The sequence below is a fragment of the Tachyglossus aculeatus genome, chromosome 2 (genome assembly GCF_015852505.1).
Source record: "Tachyglossus aculeatus isolate mTacAcu1 chromosome 2, mTacAcu1.pri, whole genome shotgun sequence".
NCBI classification, from domain to species: Eukaryota; Metazoa; Chordata; class Mammalia; order Monotremata; family Tachyglossidae; genus Tachyglossus; species Tachyglossus aculeatus.
The window spans coordinates 144773268-144801214 of record NC_052067.1 but is presented as its reverse complement, the minus strand read 5'-3'; the positions used below and the strand labels follow the sequence as shown (position 1 = coordinate 144801214).

The following is a 27947-nucleotide window of genomic DNA, read 5'->3' as shown; positions in this document are numbered from 1 at the left end:
TTGGCAACATAGAGAGACGATCCCCACCCAACATTGGGCTCACAGTCTAGAAGGGGGAGACAGAGAAAAAACCAAACATATTAACAAAATAAAATAAATAGAATAGGTACAAGTAAAGTAAATAGAGTAATAAATGCGTACAAACATAAATACAGGTTCTGTGGGGAAGGGAAGGAGATAAGGCGGGGGTTGGAGAGGGAGAGGAGGGGGAGAGGAAGGAGGGGGCTCAGTCTGGGAAGGCCTCCTGGAGGAGGTGAGCTCTCAGGAGGGTCTTGAAGGGAGGAAGAGAGCTAGCTTGGCGGATGGGCAGAGGGAGGGAATTCCACGCCAGGGGGATGACGTGGGCCGGGGGTCAACGGCGGGACAGGCGAGAACGAGGCACAGTGAGGAGATTAGTGGCAGAGGAATGGAGGGTGCGGGCTGGGCTGTAGAAGGAGAGAACAGAGGTGAGGTAGGAGGGGGCGAGGTGATGGACAGCCTTGAAGCCCAGGGTGAGGAGTTTCTGCCTGATGTGCAGGTTGATTGGTAGCCACTGGAGATTTTTGAGGAGGGGAGTAATATGCCCAGAGCGTTTCTGGACAGAGATGATCTGGGCAGCGGCATGAATTATGGATTGAAGTGGGGAGAGACACGAGAATGGGAGATCGGAGAGGAGGCTGATAACAGTAGTCCAGATGGGATAGGATGAGAGCTTGAACGAGCAGGGTAGTGGTTTGGATGGAGAGGAAAGGGCGGCGCTTGGCAATGTTGCAGAGCTGAGACCAGCAGGTTTTGGTGACGGCTTGGATGTGAGGGGTGAACGAGGGAGCGGAGTCGAGGATAACACTAAAGTTGTGGGCTTGTGAGATGGGAAGGATGGTAGTGCCGTCAACAGTGATGGGAAAGTCAGGGAGAGGGCAGGGTTTGGGAGGGAAGACAAAGAGTTCAGTCTTGGACATGTTGAGTTTTAGGTGGCGGGCAGACATCCAGATGGAGATGTCCTGAAGGCAGGAGGCTTAGTGGGTAGAGCATGAGTCTGGGAGTCAGAAGTGAGAAACAATTTGACAGCAATTGACCGTCCGACCTCCTTTCCTATTTTTGGGTCATCGGTCAAGATGTTACCTAGGTTAGAGAATTCAGTGTCCGCATTCAACTATGGATCATGTTGACTTTGGGTGGTGTGAACGACTGAGCTGGGGCAAACTGGAGTCAGGCTAACTGACATTTGATGGTGCTTTTGTGATTCCGAGAAGCATTTCTTTGTTATCAGCAAGTCTTTTTTTTATGGTATTTCTTAAGCACAATTACATGTCAAGCACTGTTCTAAGTACTGGTGTAGATACAAATTTATCACATGGGACACAGTCCCTGTCCCCCATGGATTTGACAGTCTGAGGGATTAGGATTTAATCCCCATTTAGCAGTTGAGGGAACTGATGCACAAAGAAGTGAAATGACTTTACCAAGGTCACACAACAAGCAACTGGCAAAGTCTGAATCAGAACCCAGGCTGGTACTCTTTCCATTAGGCCATGCTGCTTCTTTTCTTGTGTATGAACATCCAGAACCCTGACCTTAGAGCATAGGAAGTCCTCACGAGTGGTTCAGAGAATCTCGACGACACTCCAAGACAATAATTAATTTGAAAGACTTTCCCAAAGGATTGGAATCATATTCTGACCCCCGCTCTCTGATATGTTGTTGCTTCCGAGAGCACTGCTCTGCTGAATTCCATTGGTGATTGAGAAATAGCCCAACTGTTCCTCAGGTTTTGATGGGGACAATTAAATCTTTATGGAGTAGTTTCAGGTTTCAGGTTCTTGATACATTTTTCTGGACTGTCAAAATTTTTCAGTGGTTAAACCAGAGACCATCTCTGCTGACAGTGTCAAATCTTTAGTAAGGGCTTCAAGGCTAAATATAATGATGATGATAATGATGTTAATAATAATAATTGTGGGTTTAAGCACTTACTATGTGCCAAACCCTGTGCAAAGCACCGGATTTGATATATGCAATACAGATATAATTCATTCAGTCACATTTATTGAGCATTTACTGTGTGCAGAGCAATGTACTAAGCACTTGGGAAGTACAAGTCGGCAACATATAGACACGGTCCCTACCCAAAAATGGAAAGTCTAGAAGAAGGAATATGATGATGATGATAATAATAATAATAATAATAATAATAATAATAATAATGGCATTTATTAAGCACTTACTATGTGCAAAGCACTGTTCCAAGTGCTGGGGAGGTTACAAGGTGATCAGGTTGTCCCACGTGGGGCTCACAGTCTTCAACCCCATTTTACAGATGTGGTAACTGAGCCTTAGAGAAGTGAAGTGACTTGCCCAAAGTCACACAGCTGACAATTGGCGGAGCCGGAATTTGAACCCATGACCTCTGACTCCAAAGCCAGGGCTCTTTCCATTGAGCCACGCTGATCCAATCCCTCCCCGACGTCCCAAAACCTGCTGGTCTCAGCTCCGCAACATTGCCAAGATCCGCCCTTTCCTCTCCATCCAAACCGCTACCCTGCTCGTTCAAGCTCTCATCCTATCCCATCTGGACTACTGTATCAGCCTCCTCTCCGATCTCCCATCCTCGTGTATCTCCCCACTTCAATCCACACTTCACGCCACTGCCCGGATTGTCTTTGTCCAGAAACGCTCTGGGCATGTTACTCCCCTCCTCAAAAATCTCCAGTGGCTACCAATCAATCTGCGCATCAGGCAGAAACTCCTCACCCTGGGCTTCCAGGCTGTCCATCCCCTCGCCCCCTCCTACCTCACCTCCCTTCTCTCCTTCTCCAGCTCAGCCCGCACCCTCTGCTCCTCTGCTGCTAATCTCCTCACCAGGCCTCATTCTTGCCTGTCCCGCCGTCGACCCCTGGCCCACGTCATCCCCCGGGCCTGGAATGCCCTCCCTCTGCCCATCCGCCAAGCTAGCTCTCTTCCTCCCTTCAAGGCCCTGCTGAGAGCTCACCTCCTCCAGGAGGCCTTCCCCGACTGAGCCCTCTCCTTCCTCTCCCCCTCGTCCCCTTCTCCATCCCCCCGTCTTACCTCCTTCCCTTCCCCACAGCACCTTTATATATGTATATATGTTTGTACATATTTATTACTCTATTTATTTTACTTGTACATATCTGTTCTTTTTATTTTATTTTGTTAATATGTTTGGTTTTGTTCTCTGTCTCCCCCTTCTAGACTGTGAGCCCACTGTTGGGTAGGGACCGTCTCTATATGTTGCCAACTTGTACTTCCCAAGCGCTTAGTACAGTGCTCTGCACACAGTAAGCACTCAATAAATACGATTGATTAATGCTGCTGAAATTAAACATCTTTCCCCCGATTAGGCTAGAATAGATTCCACCAAGACAAGAGGAATGGAAGAACCCTGCATTTCTCCTAGCAATAACAATCTTAATGATTTCGGCTTACTAGGAGCCAACCACTGTCCTAATCGCTGGGGTAGATACAACGTAATCAGGTCAGACACAGTCTCTGTCCCATGATGGGGGGCGGGGGAGTTCACAGTCTAAATTAGAAGGGGAACAGGTATTGCACCCCCATTTTACAGATGAGCTAACTGATGTACAGGGAAGTTTAGAGACTTGCCCAAGGTCACCCAGCAAGCAAATGGCAGAGCAGGGATGAGAACCCAGGTCCTCTGATTCCCAGGCTTGTCCTTCTCTACTAGGCCACATTCCTTTTCCTGTATCTGATATAATCCATAGAACAAGTCGGGTACAAGTCAGGCATATTGTGACTCTGAGAGGACATAATAATAACAATAATAATAATAATAATAATAATAATAATGGCATTTATTAAGAACTTACTATGTGCAAAGCACTGTTTTAAGCACTGGGGCAGTTACAAGGTGATCAGCTTGTCCCCCGGGGGGCTCAGTCTTCATCCCCATTTTACAGATGAGGTAACTGAGGCACAGAGAAGTTAAGTGACTTGCCCGAAGTCACACAGCTGACAAGTGGCGGAGTGGGGATTTGAACCCATGACCTCTGACTCCAAAGCCCGTGCTCTTTCCACTGAGCCACGCTGCTTCTTACATGGTTAACATGTAAGACATGGCTAACTAATCTATCAATCAATCTATGGTATTCCCTGACTGTCTACTATGTGCAGGGGAAGCAGCGTGGCTCAGTGGAAAGAGCACTGGCTTGGGAGTCAGAGGTCATGGGTTCGAATCCCGGCTCCACCACTTGTCAGCTGTGTGACCTTGGGAAAGTCACTTAACTTCTCTGGGCCTCAGTGACCTCATCTGTAAAATGGGGATCAAGACTGAGAGTCCCAAGTGGGACAACCTGATTACCTTGTATTCCCCCCAAGTGCTTAGAACAGTGTTTTGCACATAGTAAGTTCTTAACAAATAGCACCACTATTATTATTATTATTACGTGCAGTGCACTGTATTAAGGGCTGGGGAATCAATAAATCAATTGATGGTATTTACTGAGTGCCTACTGGGTGCAGCACAGTGTATTCAGTTTTTGGAACTAATAAATCAATAAGTGGTATTTGCTGAGTGTCTACTGTGTGCAGCACACTGTACTAAAGGCTTGGGATCAACCAATGTTATTTATTGAATGCTTTACTGGGTTACCAGTGCTGAACTAAGTGCTCAGAGAATATGACAGGGGTGGTAGACACGAATCCTGCCCTTCATCGGAGAGACAGACATTAAAATAAATTACAGATAGGGGATATACACATCCTTAAATGCTCTCATTTCCCCTATCTGTAATTTATTTCCCTATCTGTAATATATATATAGGTGCTGTGGGACTGGAGTGGCTTAGTACAGTGCTCTGCACACAGTAAGTGCTCAATAAATACGATTGAATGAATGACTATTAAGTGCTTAAGGGGTGTAGGGGCGTAGATAAGCGCTTAGTACAGTGCTCTGCACACCATAAGTGCTCAATAAATATGACTGAATGAACGATTGAGTGAAAGCAGATTCAACTACATAGTTGATGCAGAAGGAGGGAGAGTAGGGGAAGTACAAAGGAATAGAATAGGCAGCGTGACTCAGTGGAAAGAGCACGGGCTTTGGAGTCAGAGGTCATACGTTCAAATCTTGGCTCCGCCAATTGTCAGCTGTGTGACTTTGGGCAAGTCACTTCACTTCTCTGGGCCTCAGTTACCTCATCTGTAAAATGGGGATTAAGACTGTGAGCCCCCCGTGGGACAACCTGATCACCTTGTAACCTCCCCTGCGCTTAGAACAGTGCTTTGCACATAGTAAGCGCTTAATAAATGCCATCATTATCATTATTATATAATTCCTATCCTCCCGGACTTTACAATCTAGACACTAAAATAAATTTTTCATTCATTCATTCAATCGTATTTATTGAGTGCTTACTATGTGCAGAGCACTGTACTAAGCACTTGGGAAGTACAAGTTGGCAACATATAGAGACGGTCCCTACCCAACAGTGGGCTCACAGTCTAGAAGAGGTAGGAGGACTCAATAAAGTATAAAGTTATATTAAAAAATGTGATGGAGCGGGGTTGTGAATTCTTAAATGTTTAAGTGACACAAAAGCTCTGAAATGACAACTGGGAGACTTAAGGTAGGAGAAAGAAATCAATCAGGGAGAGCAGAGATGCCAGTTTGGAAGGGCTTGGAAATGGGGAGAGCTATGCCCTGCCAGATGTGAAGGGGAAGGGAATTTCAGGCCCGTGGTAGGGTGTAAGCAGGAGGTCGTTGGCAGAAAACAGCAGATGCTCAGAGAGTATATAGCTTGGGAGGAACGAAGAGAGCGGGCCGGGATCAAGTGGGAGGGGAGTCAGTGTGAAAGAGAGTTGATTATATCCTTCAGGAGTCTGGAGTCCAAGACAGCTCTGGCTGAAATCTGACCAGCAAGGGAGAGCAATGAGATCCAGAGATAGTTTCTGCAATCAATTCCCTTTCTACCTTCTTAATGATGAAAATACTGTGGTATTCATGGAATCCTGCACATTCCTCGGTGTTGCCTCTGTTGAGTAAGAGCCTACTGAAGGCAACTGAACAGTTTCCTCCTTGCCTGGAGCTCTTCACTGATACCACCATCAGATAATAATAATAATATTTCCTCCTTGCCTGGAGCTCTTCACTGATACCACCATCAGATAATAATAATAATATTTGGCACGTGCCATCTGCCAAGTTCTGTACTAAGCGCTGGAGTAGAAAAACGATTATCAGGTCCCACATGGGGCTTACAGTCTAAGTGGGAGGGAGAACAGGAACTGAATCCCCATTTTGCAGAGGAGGAAACTGAGGTACAGAAAAGCTATGTGACTTGCCCAAGGTCACACTGCAGGTTTGTGGCAGTCGGGATTGGGATGCAGGTCCTTTGATTCCCAGGCCTGAATTTGTCTCACTAGGCAAAGCTGCTTCTCTGATCAGGTCCGGGAGTTTTGCCATGCCCGTTGTCGAGGAGATGTGACCAAATGTTGGAAGAAGAGCCTTGTCTTTGCACGTTGGCAGGCGTTCTGCTCTTTATAGAATGCCATCCTCACTATTGGCAGGACTGTTAAAGAGAACATCCAAGTGTTCTTGACATCTTTTTAAGGTTTCTTCTTCTGGGATGAAGACAGAACCACCTGTCTCCTCTCCAGATGGGGTTGTGATGACGGGTGTGGGTTGATGTATCTGCTTTAGGGAAGCACAGAAGTTCTAGGTTTGGTTTCGGTCTGCACAGTGAAGTAAGCCTTGTCATCCCACTGTATAGCACCCAAATTTCTCAGTATCCGTTTTGTCAGGGTAATGAGTTCTGCCAGGTATTGCTGAAAAGCCAGAGCTATGTGAAGCTATAAGTAGCTTCTTGGTCATGGAAATGCTGTCGTCGACTGGTCCTGATGTTTTCTTCTTGCCTTGGGAAGGGAACGTGTCAACCAACTCTGTCAGATTATCCTTTCCCAAGTGTTACAGTACAGTGCTCTGCACACAGTAAGTGCTCAATAGATACTATGGATGCTGATAAAGATAATGATCTGGAAAAATACACAATTTTAAAGGCTACCTGCTAGAGAGTATATTATGAAGAGACACCCCGTTGTCAGCCTCGTGGTTGGTGGTAGATACTATTTCTTATTCTAAAAGGACAACTGCCAAGTTCTTTAGGATTTACTTTGTTTCCCGGGAGTTTTACAATCAGCTCCCTCGAGGCCACTCTAAGGTACCCTGGCTTTATTGGGAGTGAAAGTTTGGAACTCATCAGATGACGCTCGAACAAGCGGTCATATGTCTGAGCGCTTATTCTGTGCACAGCACTGTACTAAGTGCTTTGATCAGCCCTCATCAATGACACTTACAGCAGTAATAACCTGAACATTCTCCAGTTCCCATTTGCTCTTGGAGGCATCCGAAAACCCCTTTCAGGATGGCACCTGGAGAGTTTCCAGTTTTCTACCAATCTTGGTTACGAGAAGGAGAGTCAAGCAGAGGCCTATCCATTCCATTCCTAGCTTGGCCAGTGGCTAGCGAGTGGAAGGCAATCTGTTACAAGTCAAAACTCACCTGTACTGGACAGCAGCGTCATGGGAGAGAGTCGAGGGCCGAAATTCAAGTTTACCACATGGAAGAAGGCAACAGTAAACTATTTCTGTATTTTTACCAAGAAAACTCCATGGGTCCACTACCAGAACGATTGCAGATGGAGAGTGGAGCGTTCTGGGAGAGATGTGTCCATGGCGTCACTATGGATTGGAAAGGACTCAACAGCATAAGCCAAGCATCCTAAATGTCTTTCTCTTGTTCAGTAAGCAAAAACAGGACTTGATTACAAGTCCTCTGGCCCACTTATTAAGCAGGAGTGGGCTAGTGCTATTTCATTTACCAATCCTATGTTGCCCCAAGATTGTTTCGGCATCGAAAAATCCCCCATGAGAATCAGCTTATCAGACATTGGTACCAACACCAAGTTCTGTCTAGATCGCCAGGGAATCTTTCTTCATCCTCGTCTGTGTCAGTGATGGTGGGGGATCATGATTGTCTTGATGAACTGGATTGTATGAGCTGAATTCCATGTATTTAAAGGGTATCAGTTCAAGGACAAGCTTTATAATCGCCTTGCTTTAAAACGAAGGGTCTAGATGACATTTCATCTATAGAGGCTTAGCTTGTTCAATACCTGCTGGGACATTCTCAAGTACACCAATCACAGGAATCGAAAGGTTCAGATGTTACCGTGGGGTCCCAAAGCAATTAGAAAATCTCCACAAAGTACTCTGTGATGTGCCACGAAGGGATAAGGCAACTTTCTTTTACTGATGTGGCTTATTTTAATACTTGAGAATAATCCTAACAAGAATGGCATTTCTAGACTGTGAGCCTGTTGTTGGGTAACGATTGTCTCTATCTGTTGCTGAATTGTACTTTCCAAGCACTTAGTACAGTGCTCTGCACACATTAAGCACTCAATAAATACGACTGAGTGAATTTATTAAGCACTTTCTGTGCTAATTGCTGAGGTAGATACAAGCCAAGGAGATCAGACACAGTCCCTGTCCCACATAGGGCTCACAGATCTGTTTTTATGCGCATTTTGCCGATGTGGAAATTGAGGCCCAAAGAGGTTTAGGGACTTGCCAAAATCACCCAGCAGGCCAGTGGCAGATCTGGGACTAGAACCCAGGTCCCTTTACTCTCAGGCCTCTGCTTTTTCCACTAAGCCATGCCAGGCCTTGAGTTCCATGGAACTGGACTGTCCAAAACAGTTGGAGAGAATGACATGACATACCACCTGTGAGTCTGTCCGGACAAATTGAGAACCAAGCTGAATGCTTATTCATTCCTGGTACAAAGCTGCGACTGGAACGCTGATTCATTCAATCGTATTTATTGAGTGCTTACTGTGTGCAGAGCACTGTACTAAGTGCTTCAGAAGTACAAGTTTGCAACATATAGAGACGGTCCCTACCCAACAGCGGGCTCACAGTCTAGATCATACCGATGCTAACACCTGGTGACCCTGAGGGCCCTTATTCATCATTAAATTCATCCTCCTGTCCAAAATGCCGTCTGAAAGGTGAGAAGTGTGGGTTTGTGAGGCCCTGCGGTTGAGTAAACTTTCAGAGGAGTAAGGAAGACTTGAACTGCTACAGACCCTCCGGTCGTTATGAGGAGCAACTCGACTGCTGAATCATGAGCCCGGGTGTTTACTTATTCTAGTGGCTCTGCAGCCCATCCTCAAGACCTCCTGTGATCTCTGAAGAAGTGGAACTCTCACTTTCCCACGCAGGCCACGTGGTCTCGGCCCAGAAGGACAGAGCTGGTGGAATGGAGGCCAGCCGGGCATCCCATCTGAATCCGAAGGCAGCTCTGATTCTCCAAGAGAACAATCCTGGCACCTGGCTAGGAATTGAGGACTACCAACTGGCATTTATGTTTAATCTCATCAAGCAGACCCAGGCTCAATAATTGGCAGGAAACTTGTAGAACCGGGAGGAACTGAAGTGCTTCAAATGCACACACGAGAAGCAGCGCGGCTCAGTGGAAAGAGCACGGGCTTGGAAGCCTGAGGTCATGGGTTCTAATCCGGGCTCCGCCAATTGTCAGCTGTGTGACTTTGGGCAAGTCATTTCACTTCTCTGGGCCTCAGTTACCTCATCTGTAAAATGGGGATTAAAACTGTGAGCCCCATATGGGACAACCTGATCACCTTGTATCCCCCCCAGCGCTTAGAACAGTGTTTTGCACATAGTAAGCACTTAACAAATGTCATTATTATTATTATCCTGAAAGCAATTTTATATGGCATGTACTCTCCCAAGCACTTAGTACACTGCTCTGCACTTAGTAAGTTCTCAATAAATGTCACTGATCGATTGATCGATTAGATAACCGAGAAAGAATCGCAGCTGCAAGAATTGGAGACGCTCAGGGAGGACAGAGAAGCAGCGTGGCTCAGTGGAAAGAGCACGGGCTTTGGAGTCAGAGGTCATGGGTTCGAATCCCGGCTCCGCCACATGTCTGCTGTGTGACCTTGGGCAACTCACTTAACTTCTCTGAGCCTCAGTTACCTCATCTGTAAAATGGGGATTAAGACTGTGAACCCCACATAGGACAACCTGATCACTTTGTATCCCCCCCAGCGCTTAGAACAGTGCTTTGCACATAGTAAGCGCTTAACAAATGCCAACATTAATTTTCACACCCAAGCCGTCACCAAAACCTGCCGGTCTCAGCTCCGCAACATTGCCAAGATCCGCCCTTTCCTCTCCATCCATACAGCTACCCTGCTCGTTCAAGCTCTCCGCCTATCCCGTCTGGACTACTGCATCAGCCTTCTCTCTGATCTCCCATCCTCGTGTCTCTCCCCACTTCAATCCATTCTTCATGCTGCTGCCCAGATTACCTTTGTCCAGAAACGCTCTGGGCATGTTACTCCCCTCCTGAAAAATCTCTGGTGGCTACCAATCAATCTGCGCATCAGGCAGAGACTCCTCACCCTGGGCTTCAAGGCTGTCCATTACCTTGCCCCCTCCTACCTCACCTCCCTTCTCTCCTTCTACAGCCCCCCACCCCCACCCCGCACCCTCCGCTCCTCTGCTGCTAATCTCCTCACCGTACCTCGTTCTTGCCTGTCCCGCCATCGGCCCCTGGCCCACGTCATCCCCCGGGCCTGGAATGCCCTCCCTCTGCCCATCCGCCAAGTTAGCTCTCTTCCTCCCTTCAAGGCCCTAGGAGGCCTTCCCAGACTGAGCCCCGTCCTTCCTCTCCCCCTCGTCCCCCTCTCCATCCCCCCATCTTACCTCCTTCCCTTCCCCACAGCACCTGTATATATGTATATATGTTTGTACATATTTACTACTCTATTTATTCATTTTACTTGTACATATCTATTCTATTTATTTTATTTTGTGAGTATGTTTGGTTTTGTTCTCTGTCTCCCCCTTTTAGACTGTGAGCCCACTGCTGGGTAGGGACTGTCTCTATATGTTGCCAACTTGTACTTCCCAAGTGCTTAGTACAGTGCTCTGCACACAGTAAGCGCTCAATAAATACGATTGATGATGATAATGATGACAAAGGGGAGGAACTCTCCAAGTGGTTAAGAGAGAGAAGGAAAGCTCAGTATCAGGAACAGTATCATGTGGTCCCATGAGATATCAGCTTCCTTCTGGTCTTGGAATGGGAGGGTAAGAACGGCAGAGGCATCTGGGTGGTGTACTGCATGCCTTGGGGAAGCTGTAGGTCCCCTAGATCTACCCTGCTTCCATACAAACCTGGTCCCCGAGACTCTAATAATAATAATGATCATTACAGTACTTGTTAAGCACTTACTATATGCCAAGCACTGTTCTAAGCGCTGACGTAGATACAAGGTCATCAGGTTGGACACAGTCTTTGCCCCATGTGGGGCTCACACTCTTATCCCCATTTTACAGATGAGATAACTGAGGCACAGAAAAGTTAAGTGACTAACCCAAGGTCGCACAGCAGACCAGTGGCTGAGCTGGGATTAGACTCCAGGTCCTTTTGAATCCCAGGCCTGTGTTCTATCCACTAGGCCATGCCGCTTCTCTAGTCAATCAGCCAATCATATTTATTGAATGCTTTCTGTGTGCGAAGCACTGTACTAAGCACTTGGGAGAGTCCAATATAACGATCAACAGATACATTCCCTGCCCACAACAAGCTTACAATCTGGAGGGGGAGTCAAATATTAATATAAATGAATTACAGATATGCAACTCTATTGGGTTTGGGGCTGCCACAGAGGGAAAGCAAAGGACAAAAAATGAGAAACAAAACTAACCAGAGCCACGAAAAAATATAAAGAAGTCTTGCTCACACTGGGCAGACCAGAGCTGAAAAACATCAGGAGCAACAGAACATGGCAGATGCAGGCAAGGGGGGCTGTTTCTGGGGTCAGGGCAGCAGTTCCAGATCGATCAATCAGTCAATCAATCAATTGTATTTACTGAGCCCTTACTGTGGGCAAAGCACTGTACTAAGTGCTTGGGAGAGTACAGTACAGCAGAGTTCAATACCCTCTTTCCTATTGAAGGAACTGTTCCCAGTCAGACAATTGCATTTATTGAGCGCTTACTGTGTGCAGAACACTGGACTAAGCTCTTGGGAGAGTACAATACAACAAACAGTAAAGAGACACATTCCCTGCCCACAATGAACTTACAGTCTAGAGGATGAGCTTACAGTTTAGCAGCCCCAACAGCCCAAACTACCTCCAAGAGCCAAAGTGGAAGCATCTACACGGCACGGCCTAGTGGCAAGAGTCAGAGGATGTGGGTTCTAATTCCGCTCCTCCACCTATCTGCTGTGTGACCTCGGACAAGTCACTTACCTTCTCTATGCCTCTGTTACCTCATCTGTAGAATGGCGATTGAGACTGTGAGCCCCGTGTGGGACAGGGACTGCGTCCACCCTGATTCCCTTGTATGCACCCCAGTGCTTAGAACATGCTTAGCACATAGTAAGCACTTAAGCAATTCCATAATTATTATTACTAGCCAAAAATATCAATGGGATTCAGAAGACACTTGCATAAGGGCGGCGAAAGCTGTTATTTTGCATGTGGGCTGGTCATGCTAAAGGGTTGGGTTGGGGCAAATTTTGGGGGTGGGATGGTTGGCAATAAGGGGGCCCAGATTTTCTGGGGCTGTGGCCATAAAAATAACTCCTCGGTGTACTGTCCTTGGGGAATCCTTCAGGAGACCCTAACAGCTTGCCCTCTTCATTGACGGCAGGGATCAAATTTTCACTTCTTTTAGTTCATCCACTTTAACCCACTTTAGGCATTTTACCCTGCCTGCCCCTCTGATCCATTGGTTTAGTTTTTTATTGAGTCTGAAGGATTGTTCCGCTGAAGAATCACTTTCTTGGGATTCATTTTCCTCTCAGGCTTTCTTCCTAGTGCCCTGGTTTTAGCTAGAGTTCGTTTTCTTTATCTTGTTGACTCTGCTGTTCCTTTCCCCAAGGATCCTAAATATTATACTGTGGTATTTCTCCCTGGGCTTTGCAGCTCTTTGATTTCACTCTTTTTGCCTGTGGCAATCCAGCTATCTCGAGTCCCTGGATTTGGTTCCAATTCGACATTTGGAATCACATGCAGCGCTTCTTCATTAATATACGTACGGGGTAGAAATGAAAAAGGTGTTACGTGCACTCTTGAAATCTCAGAGCTGTCCCCTGGGATAAGGCCCTCTAGAGTCTATGCTCCTTGTGGGAAGGGGACGTGTCTACCAATCCTGTTATCCTGTACTCTCCCGAGCGCTTAGTACAGTGCTCTTCTCACAGTAAGTGCTCAATAGACATGATTACTCAATCGATTTAGGTATCCTACATTTTGATAGTCCATTGGGTCTGTGGCTGTAAAGAAGCGCATCTCCCCAGAATGAAATTGATGAAATTTCGATCAGCCACAACCTGAATAATATTAGGAAATATCCTACTTAGGTTGGAGAACTAGGTTGGAGTTTGTTTCATTTTGAAATACCAAGTTCATAAAGCTCTCCGGGCTTCACTTAATTATATTAAAAGGGAAAATTAAACGTTGGCCTTTGTGATGATTCAGTGACAGCTGAACTTGAACAAAGAGATCTTGTCTCTCTTGGGGATGCTTGTCATTCGTAAGTAAAACAAATATAGTCTTCTACATTTTCCAGTTGCCTATGCATATTTTACATAAAACACTATAATAGAGAATTTTAAGACCCATATGGTCACACACTCAGAGGAAAATCCCTAGGGTTGAGTAGGATTTGTTCTGATGAGTGAGCATCCACCACGTAAATGAATCCTTTAACGAATACATATTTCATTCCCGAATTAAGGCATATATGACCTATCGTTACCATTCTCATGGGCTAACAGGGCAGTGGCTTGTGGAGTACAATGGAAATGAAAATGTGTTATTTCAATGCCTGGTGAAACTGATCTGCTAATGACACTTCATAGGATAGGCAACGTGTCAGCATGTGGGAGGTATGACATAATAGATTTTCCCATTTTTAATCATTCTGCCTTAAGGGAAGTTGGACTGTGAGCTGTGGGACGGGGACCGTGCCCAACCTGATGATCTTGTATCTACCCCAGTGCTTAGCACAATACTTGGCACTTAGTAAGCATTTACCATATGCCATTATTAAACTTCCAAAAAATGCTGGAGTCAGATTGAATCCTTAATGTTTTCCCTGACTGAAAGGTGTATAGCAGCCTAAGGATTAATCATACAGGGTCTGCCATATACACACAAATGCTCTTCAAAGATACAGAATGATCTCTTTCTGTTCCAGAGATATTCCTATTTTAAATACAAAAATCGGAGAGAATATGGGCAGAAGGTCTATTTGACACCAACCAGCACCGAAATGAATATAAATAGTCCCTTACTGCTCAAGGCCGTCATGGAGCACTTATTTTCCTATCCGAGTTGAACAAGCCCAGCCCCGGACAAATAGTTGAGTTATCTCGTACCTACCCCAGCACTTAGAACAGTGCCTGGCACATAGTCAGCATTTAACAAATACCATAATTAATATTAAGTTCATTCACGGTCCCCTCTTACTCTCTAATAGAGATGATTCTGCCGGGGGACTGAAAGAGGAGGGGCACAGGGGTACTGGATGGGAAATAGTGGGCAGCAAACTGGGGCCTTCAAGCCGCAAGTACTAAGGTCTTTAAAAATGAAAATGAGAAAAATAGTTTTGAGATTTGGAGGGCAGATAAATCTGTCAGGGGAGCTATAGAAAGATTGCCCTTTCCAAGTCAACAGTCAGCGGAGATGGTCAGTTTCATTAGGCATTCTTGGATTGGTTGAATGTATGGCCTGTTCTGTAAATTGAATCAGAGGTCATTCAAGTGCAGGAGATGATTTAAGGTCAGTTCTGTGCTTCGATGGCACCCCTAAGGCAAGAAAAATAGTGATGATCAAAGGAGGAGACCCCAAAAAATAATTAGGGTGGGGCAGGGCATAATAAATAATGGCAGGAAATGAATGTGTCTATTTTATTAATAATAATAATAATAATGATGATGATGTTGGTATTTGTTAAGTGCTTACTATGTGCCAATCACTTTTCTAAGCGCTGGGGGGGATACAAGGTAATCAAGGTTATCCCACATGGGGCTCACAGTCTTAATCCCCATTTTACAGATGAGGGAACTGAGGCACAGAGAAGTGAAGTGACTTGCCCAAAGTCACACACCTGACAAGTGGCGGAGCCGGGACTAGAACCCATGACCTCTGACTCCCAAGCCTGGACTCTTTCCACTGAGCCACGCTGCTTCTCCTCCCAAGTTTGGGAAAATGAAGATTCAAACTGGAATTATCAGTTCTGTTATAGCATTCTTCAGAATTCTTCCTGGATATTGGAGATTATAACCTCATAACACTATTGGACAATGATTCCTGAACTCTGAGTTTAATTTTCCTTAAAGACCTGAATCCATGTTTGGTGTGCATTAAAGCTTGCTTGTAAGTTGGTCATGAAAGACATTTTTGTCTTCAATCAATCCATTCTATTTACTGAGTGCTTACTATGTGCAGAGCACTGTATTAAGCACTTGGGAGAGTACAACAGAATTAGTGGACATGTTCACTGCTCATAAGAGCTTAGCGATGAACCTTTAAACTCTCCTTGTAGTGTTAACATGATCTCTACTCTTGACCTAGTTTGATATTGCCTCTGAGAGTATCTGTGTGTATCTCTGTGTGGGTGCGTGTATGTGGTAAGCATTGCTCTGTTACTTAGTCACTGTCACTCTTCTTTAGATAGCTGGCACATAAAACTATTTAGGACTCTTCTCTTTAGCAAAAGTCAAACCAAACAATAAAGTCAGACATTCTTAGGCTTATGTCAAGGCTCAGGTAATCTCAAAGAGGAACCTTCTCTCAGATAATCTCAAAGAGGAGTTTTCTCCCTGCACATGGCTTCGCCTGGTCATTCGGCGATTGAAAGGGAGTAGCGTTGTATCAAAGCCTTTGGGATCCAGATACCTCAAAGCCGGCCCACGGGCTATGTGACTTTCTACATCACGGAGAGACCTTCCTGCGTCACTACAAGGAAAAACCAGCCTAAGGGCTTCTGGGCATCGCTAAATTTATAAAAACCCAAAGAAAGGATCACCGGACGCGGAAAAGCCAAGGGAAAAACCATGTCCATTACTGACCCACCCCAGGTAAGTTCCAGAGAGCTACATGTGCTGCTCAGCACTATGCCTGATGTCCGTTACCCTGGGTGGTTGTTTTGCCATATCATCCTGATTTTTCCCTTCATTTCTCACCACTTGTTTTACAAACAGTACCCAGAACTAGAAGCATGTGAGATTCTAAATAGGAGTTAAGCATGGCTCTCACATGAGAGTGGGTACCCAGAAATATACATAAATATATTTTTAATTTGGTGAGAAATTCAGTATTTATCAAAGTTGGAGTGTTTGGGGGTGGAACTGTGTGTGTGTGTATGTGTGTGTGGGAAGAATTGTTTATTCAACTAATCATTTTGCATCATCATGCACCCCAAGGAAAAAATGTTTACCTGGTGGTGCCACAGTTAACCTTTTTTCCTTGCTGAGACGGTGCCCTGGGATGAATTCAGTCATGGAAGGGCGGCCCCTCAGAAGAAATGCTTCTGTGGAGGTGGGATCAGGGGGAACGTTTAATAAACTCTGGAGGTAGGAGGCCCCTGAAGTCCTGAGGCGGCTCTGATCACAAAGGGAAGGTGAAAATTGTCTTGCAGAAGATCCAAGAAAAATACATATAGGAAACAAAAGAGTTTTACTTTAATTACCTTTCGGCGCTGATGAGTGACAACATTATTTTCATTTCTAATGAGATTTGTCGTACGCAGAAAACTAACAGTCTCTATAGATTCCCCTGCAGGAATCAACCCCTGTTTGGGAAACCCTCAATCAGAATAGAGAGGAGATTTCTTTTCGGGAGTGAATAATTTGGGTCGGGTCTCCGATAGTCGATACCGGTATTTTCGGACCGACTCATCGGTCTCTAGGGTTCCTGAGAAAAAGAAATGTAAATTCCGACCGGAGAAAGGACGGGATAATGTAACCGGACAACCAGGATTCCGGCCGCTGTAGAAACCCAAAGGATTCAATTTCGAGAGACGACTCGTGAACTGGATGAGCGTGCACGGCTTAGCCTAGGAACTCCTTCCTTCCTTCCTTTCTTTCCTTCCTTCCTTCCAGTTTTACAAGTCCCATACATTCCCTCCGTGCCCTTCGGTGGTTAGGGGCACACGGTCCAAATGAATCCACAGAGCCACATCCCTGTCCCATTGAGGAGGAAACGGATGAGAGCCCCGGCTTTGCTCTAACTCTGCCACATGGGTCAGGGCCAGGCTCTTCTTCCTTTGGTCAATTCACCGACCAGCCGCCCCATTTTAAAACTTTGGAAGGAAAAGTAACTCATTCGTACAGAGTGGGGGGAAACGCGAAGGCCGACCCGTTTGAGAACCAGATCGTCAAGGTTGGGGGGCAGAAATGAGGAGCGGTCGATTATCGGGGGTTCTGGTCCATCCGTCCCCGCTCACCGCTCCACCCTTCCGGCTTCCCTCCCCCACCGCTCTCTCCCCCTAACAAAACACTCAAGGAGCGAACTGTTTTAACTAGCGCCTGGCTACTGCACTGTACTGTAAAGACGACCGCATGCATACCTTTTCCTCTGGGTGCCACCGCTGACCAGAATGTTTGGTGGCCGTGAGCCCTGACTATGCAGGAGGAAAGTGTCAATGGTGGGCCCGCTGATTGATGCCTCCCGACTTACTTTAGGGTTGCCGATCTTGCTCTTCCCCAGCTTGCCCTTGCTGCTGCGTCGCGACTGCTCGTGGTCAAACTCTAAGTCCTCCAGGCGTTGGGTCAGGGCGAGTTTTTGCTGGATAGCCATCCGTAACAGAGAGTTCAGGGTCTTCTTCTCATCCTCTGCAGCTGCTAACTGCCTCTGCATCTCATCCAGCTGGGTGACGTACTCGTCACACCTGGAATCCGAGCAGGAAAATGGGCCCCTGAACAAACGGTGCTACTGCACTTGGATTATCAAGCAATTACAGAATTCATGGCATTTCTTGAGTGCATACTGTGTGCACAGCACTAGACTAAACCCGTGGGAGAGGACAATGTGACAGAGTTGGTACCGTGTCTCTATCTCGCCGACGACCTCTCGTCCACGTCCTTGCCTCCGGCCGGGAACGCCCTCCCTCTTCATATCCGACAGACCATCACTCCACACACATTCAAAGTCTTCCTGAAGGCCCGTCTCCTCCAAGAGGCCTTCCCTGATTAAGCCCGCTCCTTTCCTCTTCTCCCACTCCCTTCTGCATCGCCCTGATTTGCTCCCTTTATTCACCCCTCCGTCGGCCCCGCGGCACGTATGGACAGATCCTTAATTCGTTTATTTATAATCAGCGTCTGTCTCCCCTTTTAGAATGGGAGCTCGTTGAAGGCAGGGAATGTATCTACCAACTCTATTGAATTGTACTCTCCCACACACTTGGTACAGTGCTCTGCACACAGTAAGCGCTCAATAAATACCGCTGGCCGATTGAATGAGTTAGCAGACACGTTCCCTCTCCACAGTGAGTTTGCAGCCTAGAGGGGATGAGCGTTGGGAATACTAATCCAGATTATACTCCGGGTTGATCAATAATCATTTCCACCTCATTGAGAATATCATTAGGCCAGATGACCTGACAGGAACATGCTCGCTTTTTCTTCTTAAACTGTCTACATAGGCTAAGGGCCTGCAGAACAATGTACGTAAATCACTCAATTGACCAATGGTATTTATTGAGCGTTTACTGTGTGCAGGGCACTGTGCTAAGAGCCTGGAAGAGAACAATTCAAGAGAGTTGGCAGACACGTTCCTTGCCCACAACGAAGTTAGAATCTAGATGGAGAGCCGGACATTAACAGAAATAAATTACAGATAGGTCACAAACTGTCATCTGCACATGCTGTTGGGGTTGAGGGACGGGTGAATAAAGGGAGCAAATAAGGGTGATGCAGAAGGGGGAGGGAGAAGAGGAAATGAGGACTTAGTCGGGGAAGGCCTCTTGGAGGAGATGAGCCTTTAGTGAGGGGCAGTTCTTAGGGGGCAAATCAGGTTGGACACAGTCCCTGTCCCACGTGGGGCTCACACTTTTAATCCCCATTTTACAGATGAGGGAACTGAGGCCCAGAGAAGTGAAGTGATTTGCCTAAAGTCACACAGCAGACAAGTGGCAGAGCTGGGATTAGAACGCATGACCTTCTGACTCGCAGGCCCGGGCTCTATCCATTAGGCCATGCTGCTGCTAATTCATTCAATTTAATGATTTCTCCCTCCCCTTTCAGACAGTGAAGCAGTGTGGTTTATGGCAAGAGCAAGAGCTTGGGAATCAGAGGACACAGGTTCTAATTCCGGCTCCACTACTTGTGTGACCCTGGGCAAGTCACAACTTCTCTGGGCCTCAGTTACCTCATTTATAAAATGGGGATTAAAAGTGTGAGCCCCATAGGGGACAACCGGATTACTCTGTATCTACCCCAGCACTTAGAACAGTGCTTGGCACATAGTAAGTGCTTAACAAATACAATAATAATTATTAGTATTATATGGGATACGGACTTTGGGTCTGATCTGACTATTCTGCATCTACTCCAGCACTTATTAAAGGGCTTGGCACATAGTAAGTGCTAAATGACATCACTTCGCTTCTCTGGGACTCAGTTACCTCATCCGTAAAATGGGGATTAAGACTGAGCCCCACCTAGAACAGGGACTGTGTCCAACCGGATTAGCTTGAATCTATCCCGGTGATTAGAACAGTGCTTGACACGTAGGAAGCGCTTAACTGATACCATCATTATTAGATATCATTCTATCGGAAGGCAAGTTAAGACTCACTTTAAATGCCATTTCGGCTTCAACCATTTCCATCTTTAATAAATTAATCTAACCCCTCAGATTGAGAGCCCCGCAAAGGACAGCTCCAAGTGCATAGTACAGTGCTCCGCACACAGTAAGCACTTAATAAATATTATTACTATCTGAAAAGTCACACCATGCTAAGGGTGACATTGATAATTCCATTCCAAGCCCCTGCTGTTTTGAGAGGGAGGGAGGAGGTTTGTAGCCTGAATATAAAGATAACTAGCATACTGACAAGTCAGTATATAAACACTCTTCCTTAAATCTATTCTTTCTTGATTGTTTCAGAAGGTATTCTTTTTTTCTTGGTTTATAACATTCATTTAGAATTACTGATATAAATTAAAATGGAACTTAACAGGCACTTGTTCTATTCTGCCATACTCCATCAAGTAGAGGGCAGAGTAAAGATGCACAAAAGAGTTACTATCATCTTTCTACAATTTTCCTTCAAAGACTTAAAGCTGCAGGCATTTTTGGAGGGCAGGAACTATCTCTATAAATTCTGTTGTCCACTCCCCAGCACTTCGTACAGTGCTTTGCACACAGTAGTGCTCAATAAATACCACTGATTGGTTGACTGACTGTCCTAGGGGATCAGGTAGTCAAAAATCAATCAATCATATTTATTGAGCGCTTACTGTGTGCAGAGCACTGTACTAAGTGCTTGGGAAGTACAAGTTGGCAACATATAGAGACAGTCCCTACCCAACAGTGGACTCACAGTCTAGAAGGCATTCAATTAAATCAGTCAATTAAACAGTTGCATTTCCTGAGTAATAATAACGATGGCATTTCTTAAGCACTTACTATGCACAAAGCACAGTTCTAAGCACTTTGGGGATACAAGGTAATGAGGCTGTCCTACATGGGGCTCACAGTCTTAATTGTCATTTTACAGATGAGGTAACTGAGGCCCAGAGAAGTTAAGTGACTTGCCCAAAGTCACATAGCTGATAAGTGGCGGAGCCAGGATTAGGACCCATGACCTCTGACTCCTCAGCCGGTGCTCTTTCCACTAAGCCATGAGGAGATATATCTTGAAGAGAGGAGAAACTAATCAGGGAGGGATTTCTGGAGGAGGTGGAATCTTAGAAGTGTTTTGAAGGTGGGGAAAGCTGCAGTCTCGCAGATTTGAAGGGAATCTGAAGCAGCGTGGCTCAGTGGAAAGAGCCCGGGCTTTGGAGTCAGAGGTCATGGGTTCAAATCCCGGCTCCGCCACTTGTCAGCTGTGTGACTTTGGGCAAGTCACTTCACTTCTCTGTGCCTCAGTTCCCTCATCTGTAAAATGGGGATGAAGACTGTGAGTCCCCCGTGGGACAACCCGATCACCTTGTAACCTCCCCAGCGCTTAGAACAGTGCTTTGCACACAGTAAGCGCTTAATAAATGCCATAAAAAAATGGGAATTCCAGATAGGAGAAAGGAGTCAGAAGTAGGATAGGCAAAGACTGTGGCCCAGTGAATAGGTGGGTTGAGGGAGACCAAGTGGGCAAGGAGTCAAAAGTAGGATAGGCAAAGAATGTGGCCCAGTGAATAGGTGGGTTTGAGGGAGACCAAGTGGGCAAACTGGGGTGTACTGGGAGAAGAGAGTGGATAAGCAGGAAGGAGAGAGCTGACTGAATTTAAAGCCAAGGGTCAGGGATTTCTGCTTGAAATTCTCAAGAAGACTTTGAAAACTGTCTCAACCTCTTTCAGCATAGTAACCTGGGAACCGACAGTAGGGGCTTCTTACCTGGTGGCAAACATTGCTCTCAAGGATGAGAAAGTGGCTGCATCTTCTTTCAGAGCCTTTAATTCGTTTCGAAGTTTGGTCATGGTCTCCGTCACCATCGCCTTTTCGTTTTCATATTTGTTCTTCAGGTTGGCTAGCGCCACCTCAGCCGTCTGAAATGGGGAATGGTATATGACCCTAGTGGAAAGAACTTGGGTCTGGGGAGTCGGAGGACCTGGGTTCTAATCCCGCCTCTGCTACTTGACTGCTGGGTGACCTTGGGCATGTCACTTCACTTCTCTGAGCCTCAGCTTCCTCATTTAGAAAATGGGGATTCAATATCTGTTCTCCCTCCAACTTTGACTGTGAGCCCCACGTGGGACGGGCATTGTGTCTGACCTGATTATCCTGAATCTACCCTAGGGTTGAGTACAGTGCTTGGCAATCAATCGACCAATCAATAAATGGTATTTATTGAGCACTTACTGTGTGCAGAGCACTCTGCTAAGCATTTGGGAGACAGCATGGCTCAATGGAAAGAGCCCGGGCTTTGGAGTCAGAGGTCATGGGTTCAAATCCCAGCTCTGCCAATTGTCAGCTGTGTGACATTGGGCAAGTCAATTCACTTCTCTGGGTCTCAGTTACCTCATCTGTAAAATGGGGATTAAGACTGTGAGCCCCCTGTGGGACCACCTGAATGCCTTGTAACCTCTCCAGTGCTTAGAACAGTGTTCTACACACAGTAAGCGCTTAATAAATGCCATCATTATTATTATTACACTATAACAGAGGTGGTAGACATGTTCCCTGCCCACAGTGGGCACATAGTAAATGCTTCAAAAATACCATGATAATAAGTTATCATTATTATTATTATATTATCAAAAATTTAGTTTGTAATCCATTAGAATGATGATAGGTCACGGTCATGCATTGTGCTTGCTTTTTCATTTCTAGTTAAATGGGAATTTACGATGGAGTCGGTACAGCACTTTAAAAGGCTGAAAGGAGAAAGAGAAAAATCACTGGACTTCTGATTATTTTCCAAATAAAAGCTTTATAAAAGAACCAGAGAGGCATTCAGGATTGTTCAAAGTTCATAACATGCTCTTTGAATAGGCAGCCATTCTGGGCATACCAACTCTTAGATTTGTCTGTTAGAGGTAGAGTGATCCTCCAGTTCAACGGACATCATCATAATCAATGAAATTTATTGAGTGCTTACTATGTGCAGAACACCGTTCCATACATCGTAAGAGGCAGACACATGCCCCACCCACAATGAGCTTAGAGTCTAGAGGAACTAGGCTAGACTGTAGTTTTACATACTGTGAAACCGTGAATGTTAGAGTTTCAGGCAAGCAATCATTTGTACACCTGCACGCTTTGTCCACAAAAATACAGTACGCTCTGTTGGCTCACAACGCGGACTTTCTCAGCTCCTCAGGAGGAATCGGAGCTGTGTGAGAGAATCTTGAAATACATCCATGGACATTCAGTGACTGACGATCCGTTCGTATGTGACAGAGGACTTCCTGTAGCCCACATGATACAAACCTCACATCAACCGCAAAAATGAGGAGACTAGGAACAACTTGTAAATGGCTCTTTTGAGAGTCACTTAATAATAATAATTCATTCAATTGTATTTATTGAGCACTTAGTGTGTGCAGAGCACGGTACTAAGCTCTTGGGAGAGTACGATAAAACAATATAACAGACATAGGGAATATTGTCTACCACCTCGGTTTGACGGTTCTCTCCCAAATGCTCGGTACAGTGCTCTGAGCACAGTAAGCGTTCAATCAATACCACTGATTGACTGACTGATCAACTGGCCAATGCAAAACTGGCCATCCCCCACCAAAACAAGCCATTCTCTCTCCAGAAAAAGGAGCAGGCTGTGTCTCCGCTCCAACAGTCACTGCTCCTCAATCTGTCTGTTGTTATAGTGTACTCTTCCAAGTGCTTAGTACAGTGCTTTGCACTGAATGAATGAACTATTGGCTCCCTTTTCACTTTTCAATATTGGACTAATAATACAGTCTGTGATACATTTTTTGATGCATGCACTGTCCTTACTCCATACCCCTTACCCCGTTAATAGCATCCCGAATTCACAGTGTGAAATGCTTCTCCTAAATCGCTTTTTATACAGGCAGATAGGTTTAAAATGTCCACCAGTCTAGTTTTTTGGCCTTTACCCAGTGGACTGGACTGGGCTGAAGTTCGCGACAGAAGGAATGTGCCTGGAAAGGCACATATTGTGAGGGTGCTGCTTCATCCCCTTAAAAAATACAAACAGCTCTGGATGCCAAGGACGTGGGGATCAAAGACACCCCATTTCCTCTGGGAGAATGGACACTCTTATTTGCAAAGTCCACGTGGACCAGAATGGCAGAGGATGATAATCTTCTTAACATTATCATCATCAACATCGTTGTCATCGTTATTGTAATTGTAAGTGTGGGCAGACCACACGAGGGTAACCAACAACAATAATAATAATTAGGGTATTTATTAAGAACTTACTAGCTACCAAGCCCTGGAGTAGATAGAAGATGATCAACCAAGAAATAGACCCACATGGGCCTCACCATCTAAGAGGAAGTGAAGGGCTTTATGATATCTCCATTTTCCAGATGAGGTAACTGAGGCTGACACGGGTTCTGTGGTAGTGGCCGAGCAGGGATGAGAACCTGTGTCTTTTTTTAAAAATTGTGTGTTATCTGTTATGTGCTATGGTAGATACCCACTAATCAGGTTGGACCCAGCCCGTGTCCCACAAGGGGCTCACCATCATTCTTCCATTCATTCATTTGATCGTATTTATTGAGTGCTTTCAGCATGCAGAGCACTGTACTGAACGCTTGGGAGAGTACACTGTGGGCATGTTACTCCCCTCCTCAAAAATCTCCAGTGGGTACAAGTCAACCTATGCATCAAGCAAAAACTCCTCACTCTCGGGTTCAAGGCTGTCCATCACCTCGCCCCCTTCTACCTCACCTCCCTTCTCTCCCTCTCCAGCCCAGCCCGCACCCTCCGCTCCTCTGCCGCCGCTAACCTCCTCACTGGGCCGTTCTCGCCTGTCCCACCGTCGACCCCTGGCCCAAGTCCTCCCCCTGGCCTGGAATGCCCTCCTTCCGCACATCTGCCAAGCTAACTCTCTTCCTCCCTTCAAAGCCCTACTGAAAGCTCACCTCCTCCAGGAGGCCTTCCCTGACTGAGCCCCCTTTTTCCTCTCCTCCTACCCATCCCCCCTGCCCTACCTCCTTCCCCTCCCCAAAGCATCTGTATATATGTTTGTACAGATTTATTACTCTATTTATTTTACTCGTACATATTTACTACTTTATTTTCTTAATGATGTGCCTCTAGCTTTATTTCTATTTTCTTAATGATGTGCCTCTAGCTTTATTTCTATTTATTCTGATGACTTGACACCTGTCCACATGCTTTGTTTTGTTGTCTGTATCCCCCTTCTAGATTGTGAGCCCGTTGTTGGGTAGGGACAGTCTCTATATGTTGCCAACTTGTACTTCCCAAGTGCTTAGTACAGCGCTCTGCACACAGAAAGTGCTCAATAAATACGATTGAATGAATGAATGAATACAATACAACAATAAACAGACAAGTTCCCTGCCCAAGGTGAGCTTACGGTCTAGAGGGGACCCCCATTATCAGGTAACTGAGGTACGGAGAGTGACTTGTCCAAGGTCACCCATCCAACCAGTGTCTTCCCGCTCTCTCCAAGAGGCCCCTCCGCCTTCTCTCCCGTGACCGTCCCCTCGGAGGAGGACCCGATTTTCGGGGAAGATGGGCTACCTGCTTGTTGGCTTTGAGCACCGCCCTGAGGGTGGCTATCTGCTCCCGCTTGGTGCTCAGCAGGGACTTCAGCTTCATTATCTCTTCCATCAGCACCTCCTTGTCTTTATCGATGATGGGCAACAACTCGCGCGCGGCGGCCCGCTGCCGCGACAGCTGCAGGGACCGGTCCACCGCTTTCTGCAGATGCTTGATCTGGTCGCGGATGATGGCGTTCAGGTTGTAGATGTTCATCGGCTCCTTGCGGATGTCGCTGGGGTCGGAGACGGGCGAGGAGGGCGGGGCGGTGATGACGGGGGAGACTGTGGGCGCCTTGGCGGGACTCTGTTCTGCACTGGGCTCGCCCTTCTCCCTCGCCCCCTGGTCGGCTGCCGGGCCCCTCCGGGCGAGCCGTGGGGACAGAAGCCCCCTGGGGTCATCGGGCCCCTTGAGGCTCCCGCTGCGGGTGACCCGGCTCTGCCGGTAGTAGTCCAGCATGACCCTGTTGGGCGTCTCGTTATTGCACAGACACACGTGGTGGTAGAGCTGGGCCAGTTCCTCGCTGAACGTCACCAGCTCGTCCTGGGCCGCGTTCAGGGTGTTGTGGTTTTCGTTGGCGAGGCTCGTCATCCTCTGCAACTCCTTCTCCAGGTGGGTCATCTTCTCGCCGCTCTCCCTGGCGGTCTTCTCCAGGCTGACCACCTGCTCGTCGTACCCGCGGATCCTACTCTCGTACTTGGCCTTCTCCTCGGTGTAGTTTTCCACGTACTTGTTGTACTTCTCCTTCAGGGCCTTGATCTCGGCCTTCAGGTCGATCACCTCGGTCACGGCCACCTGGTATTTGCACTCCAGGATCTCCAGGCCGTTGATGTCGACGTCGTAGTCGTGGGCTTCCTCGCCGGCGTCCCGGCCCTTCTCGCCGTCCGGCTGGGCCCTGAGCTCCTTGTTGCCCTGCAGGCCCTTCATGGCGTTGACGTGCTCCGTGAGCCGGTGGACTCGCTCGTGCTGCTCCGTCAGGGCCCCCTTGGTGTGCTCCAGCTGGGTCTGGGACTCCTGCAGATTGGCCAGGAGAATGGCCTTTTCCCTCTCCACCTGCGGGAAGACAAGAGAGGCTGCCGTAAGTGCCCACTGGGCAGGGAAGGGGCGCCGTGCTAAACGACAGCAAAGAGCACACGGTGGGGTGTAAGACACAGACCTCGTTCTTCGGGAGGTTTGCCATCTGCGAATCGAGGTAACTGCGGGGAGGAGAGAACTAGAGATGGATGTATAGGAAGCATAAAACAGTAAACCATCTCGCTGTCCTTCGATCTTGTCTATCTTGCCGCCGATCCCTGGCCCACATCCTCCCTCTGGCCTGGAATGCCCTTCCTCCTCAAATCTGACAGACGATGACTCTGCCCCGCTTCAGCACTGAGAACAGACTGTGAACCCACTGTTGGGTAGGGACTGTCTCTATATGTTGCCAACTTGTACTCCCCAAGCGCTTAGTACAGTGCTCTGCACACAGTAATTGCTCAATAAATATGATTGAATGAATGAACAGTGCTTGGCACATAGTAAGCGCTTAATAAATGCCATTATTATTATTCAAAGCCTTACTGAAGGCACATCTCCTCCAATTCAGTATTTTCTAAGCAATGCTGGAAGGGGTAAGTTCTCGGCTCCCTTTTTTCCTTTAACACTGGATTTTGCACCAGTAGAATCCCCATTTTAAAGGAGGGCAACTGAATATACTTCTTCAAACCACCAGCATGGCCTGGGGAGAGTTACCTGATACTTGAAAATCTGCTAGGTGGTTTTATTGATAAAAATATCTGATGACAATTGATAGTTTGGTGGGGGGCTTATATAAAACTGCTTCTCTTCAAGATTTAAAACACTCATTCATCCTCACCAAATCTTTGGAAGTAGAAAGTCCAGGGCATTTTAATCACATCAGTAGGAAAGGCGGTGGCTCGTATAAGCAAGTGGTTTCATAGCTTCTTTATATAAAAGATGTATAAAAGAAGAGAAGCAGCATGACCTAATGGAAAGTGCACAGGCCTGGGAGTCTGAGGTCCTGGGTTCTAATCCTGCCTCTACCACTTGTCTGCTGAGTGACTTTGGGAAAGTTACTTCCCTTCCTAGTGCCTCAGTTACCTCATCTGTAAAATGGGGATGAAGATTGTGAGCTCCCTGTGGGAGCGAGACTGTGTGCAACCCGATTACCTTGTATCTACCCCAGTGCTTAAAACAGTGCTTGGCACATAGTAAGTGCTTAACAGATACCACACTATTATCAAAAGAGGTTGCCAGGGTTTCTTAAGCAAACTCTTCTGAAAAGAGGCTATCAGATAAAGAGGAATTAATGATGATCTTATAAGCTATTTTCCACCATTCCCTCAATACTCTTGTGTATCTGCTGAACCTATTCTAGGAACTGAAGCAACGTGGTGCAAAATAATTTAGATCTAGGTGCTTTGCAGTACTTTACCCAGAAAACAGATCTCGATTCAAGTTGGGGATCCCATACAAATGGATTTGTGTGTGAGTCCGCCCCTTCCTTTA

General features: G+C 46.5%; 1 protein-coding gene and 1 non-coding gene across 2 annotated transcripts in view; one reads left to right on the top strand and one right to left on the bottom strand.

Moving 5' to 3' along the window:
- BICD1 (BICD cargo adaptor 1) overlaps window positions 1–27947 on the bottom strand; it is a 319012-nt gene that overhangs the window by 60173 nt on the left and 230892 nt on the right. The window contains exons 5-8 of the mRNA XM_038765206.1: window positions 25422–26492; window positions 21618–21769; window positions 17632–17952; window positions 16501–16694 (exon numbers count right to left, since the gene is read on the bottom strand). Of these exons, the coding sequence (XP_038621134.1) occupies window positions 16501–16694; window positions 17632–17952; window positions 21618–21769; window positions 25422–26492 (1738 nt within the window). The remainder of the gene's footprint in view (window positions 1–16500; window positions 16695–17631; window positions 17953–21617; window positions 21770–25421; window positions 26493–27947) is intronic.
- On the top strand, window positions 7366–7503 carry LOC119924630. Its single transcript, XR_005449333.1, has one exon. It is a non-coding gene; the product is annotated as a small nucleolar RNA SNORA7 (small nucleolar RNA).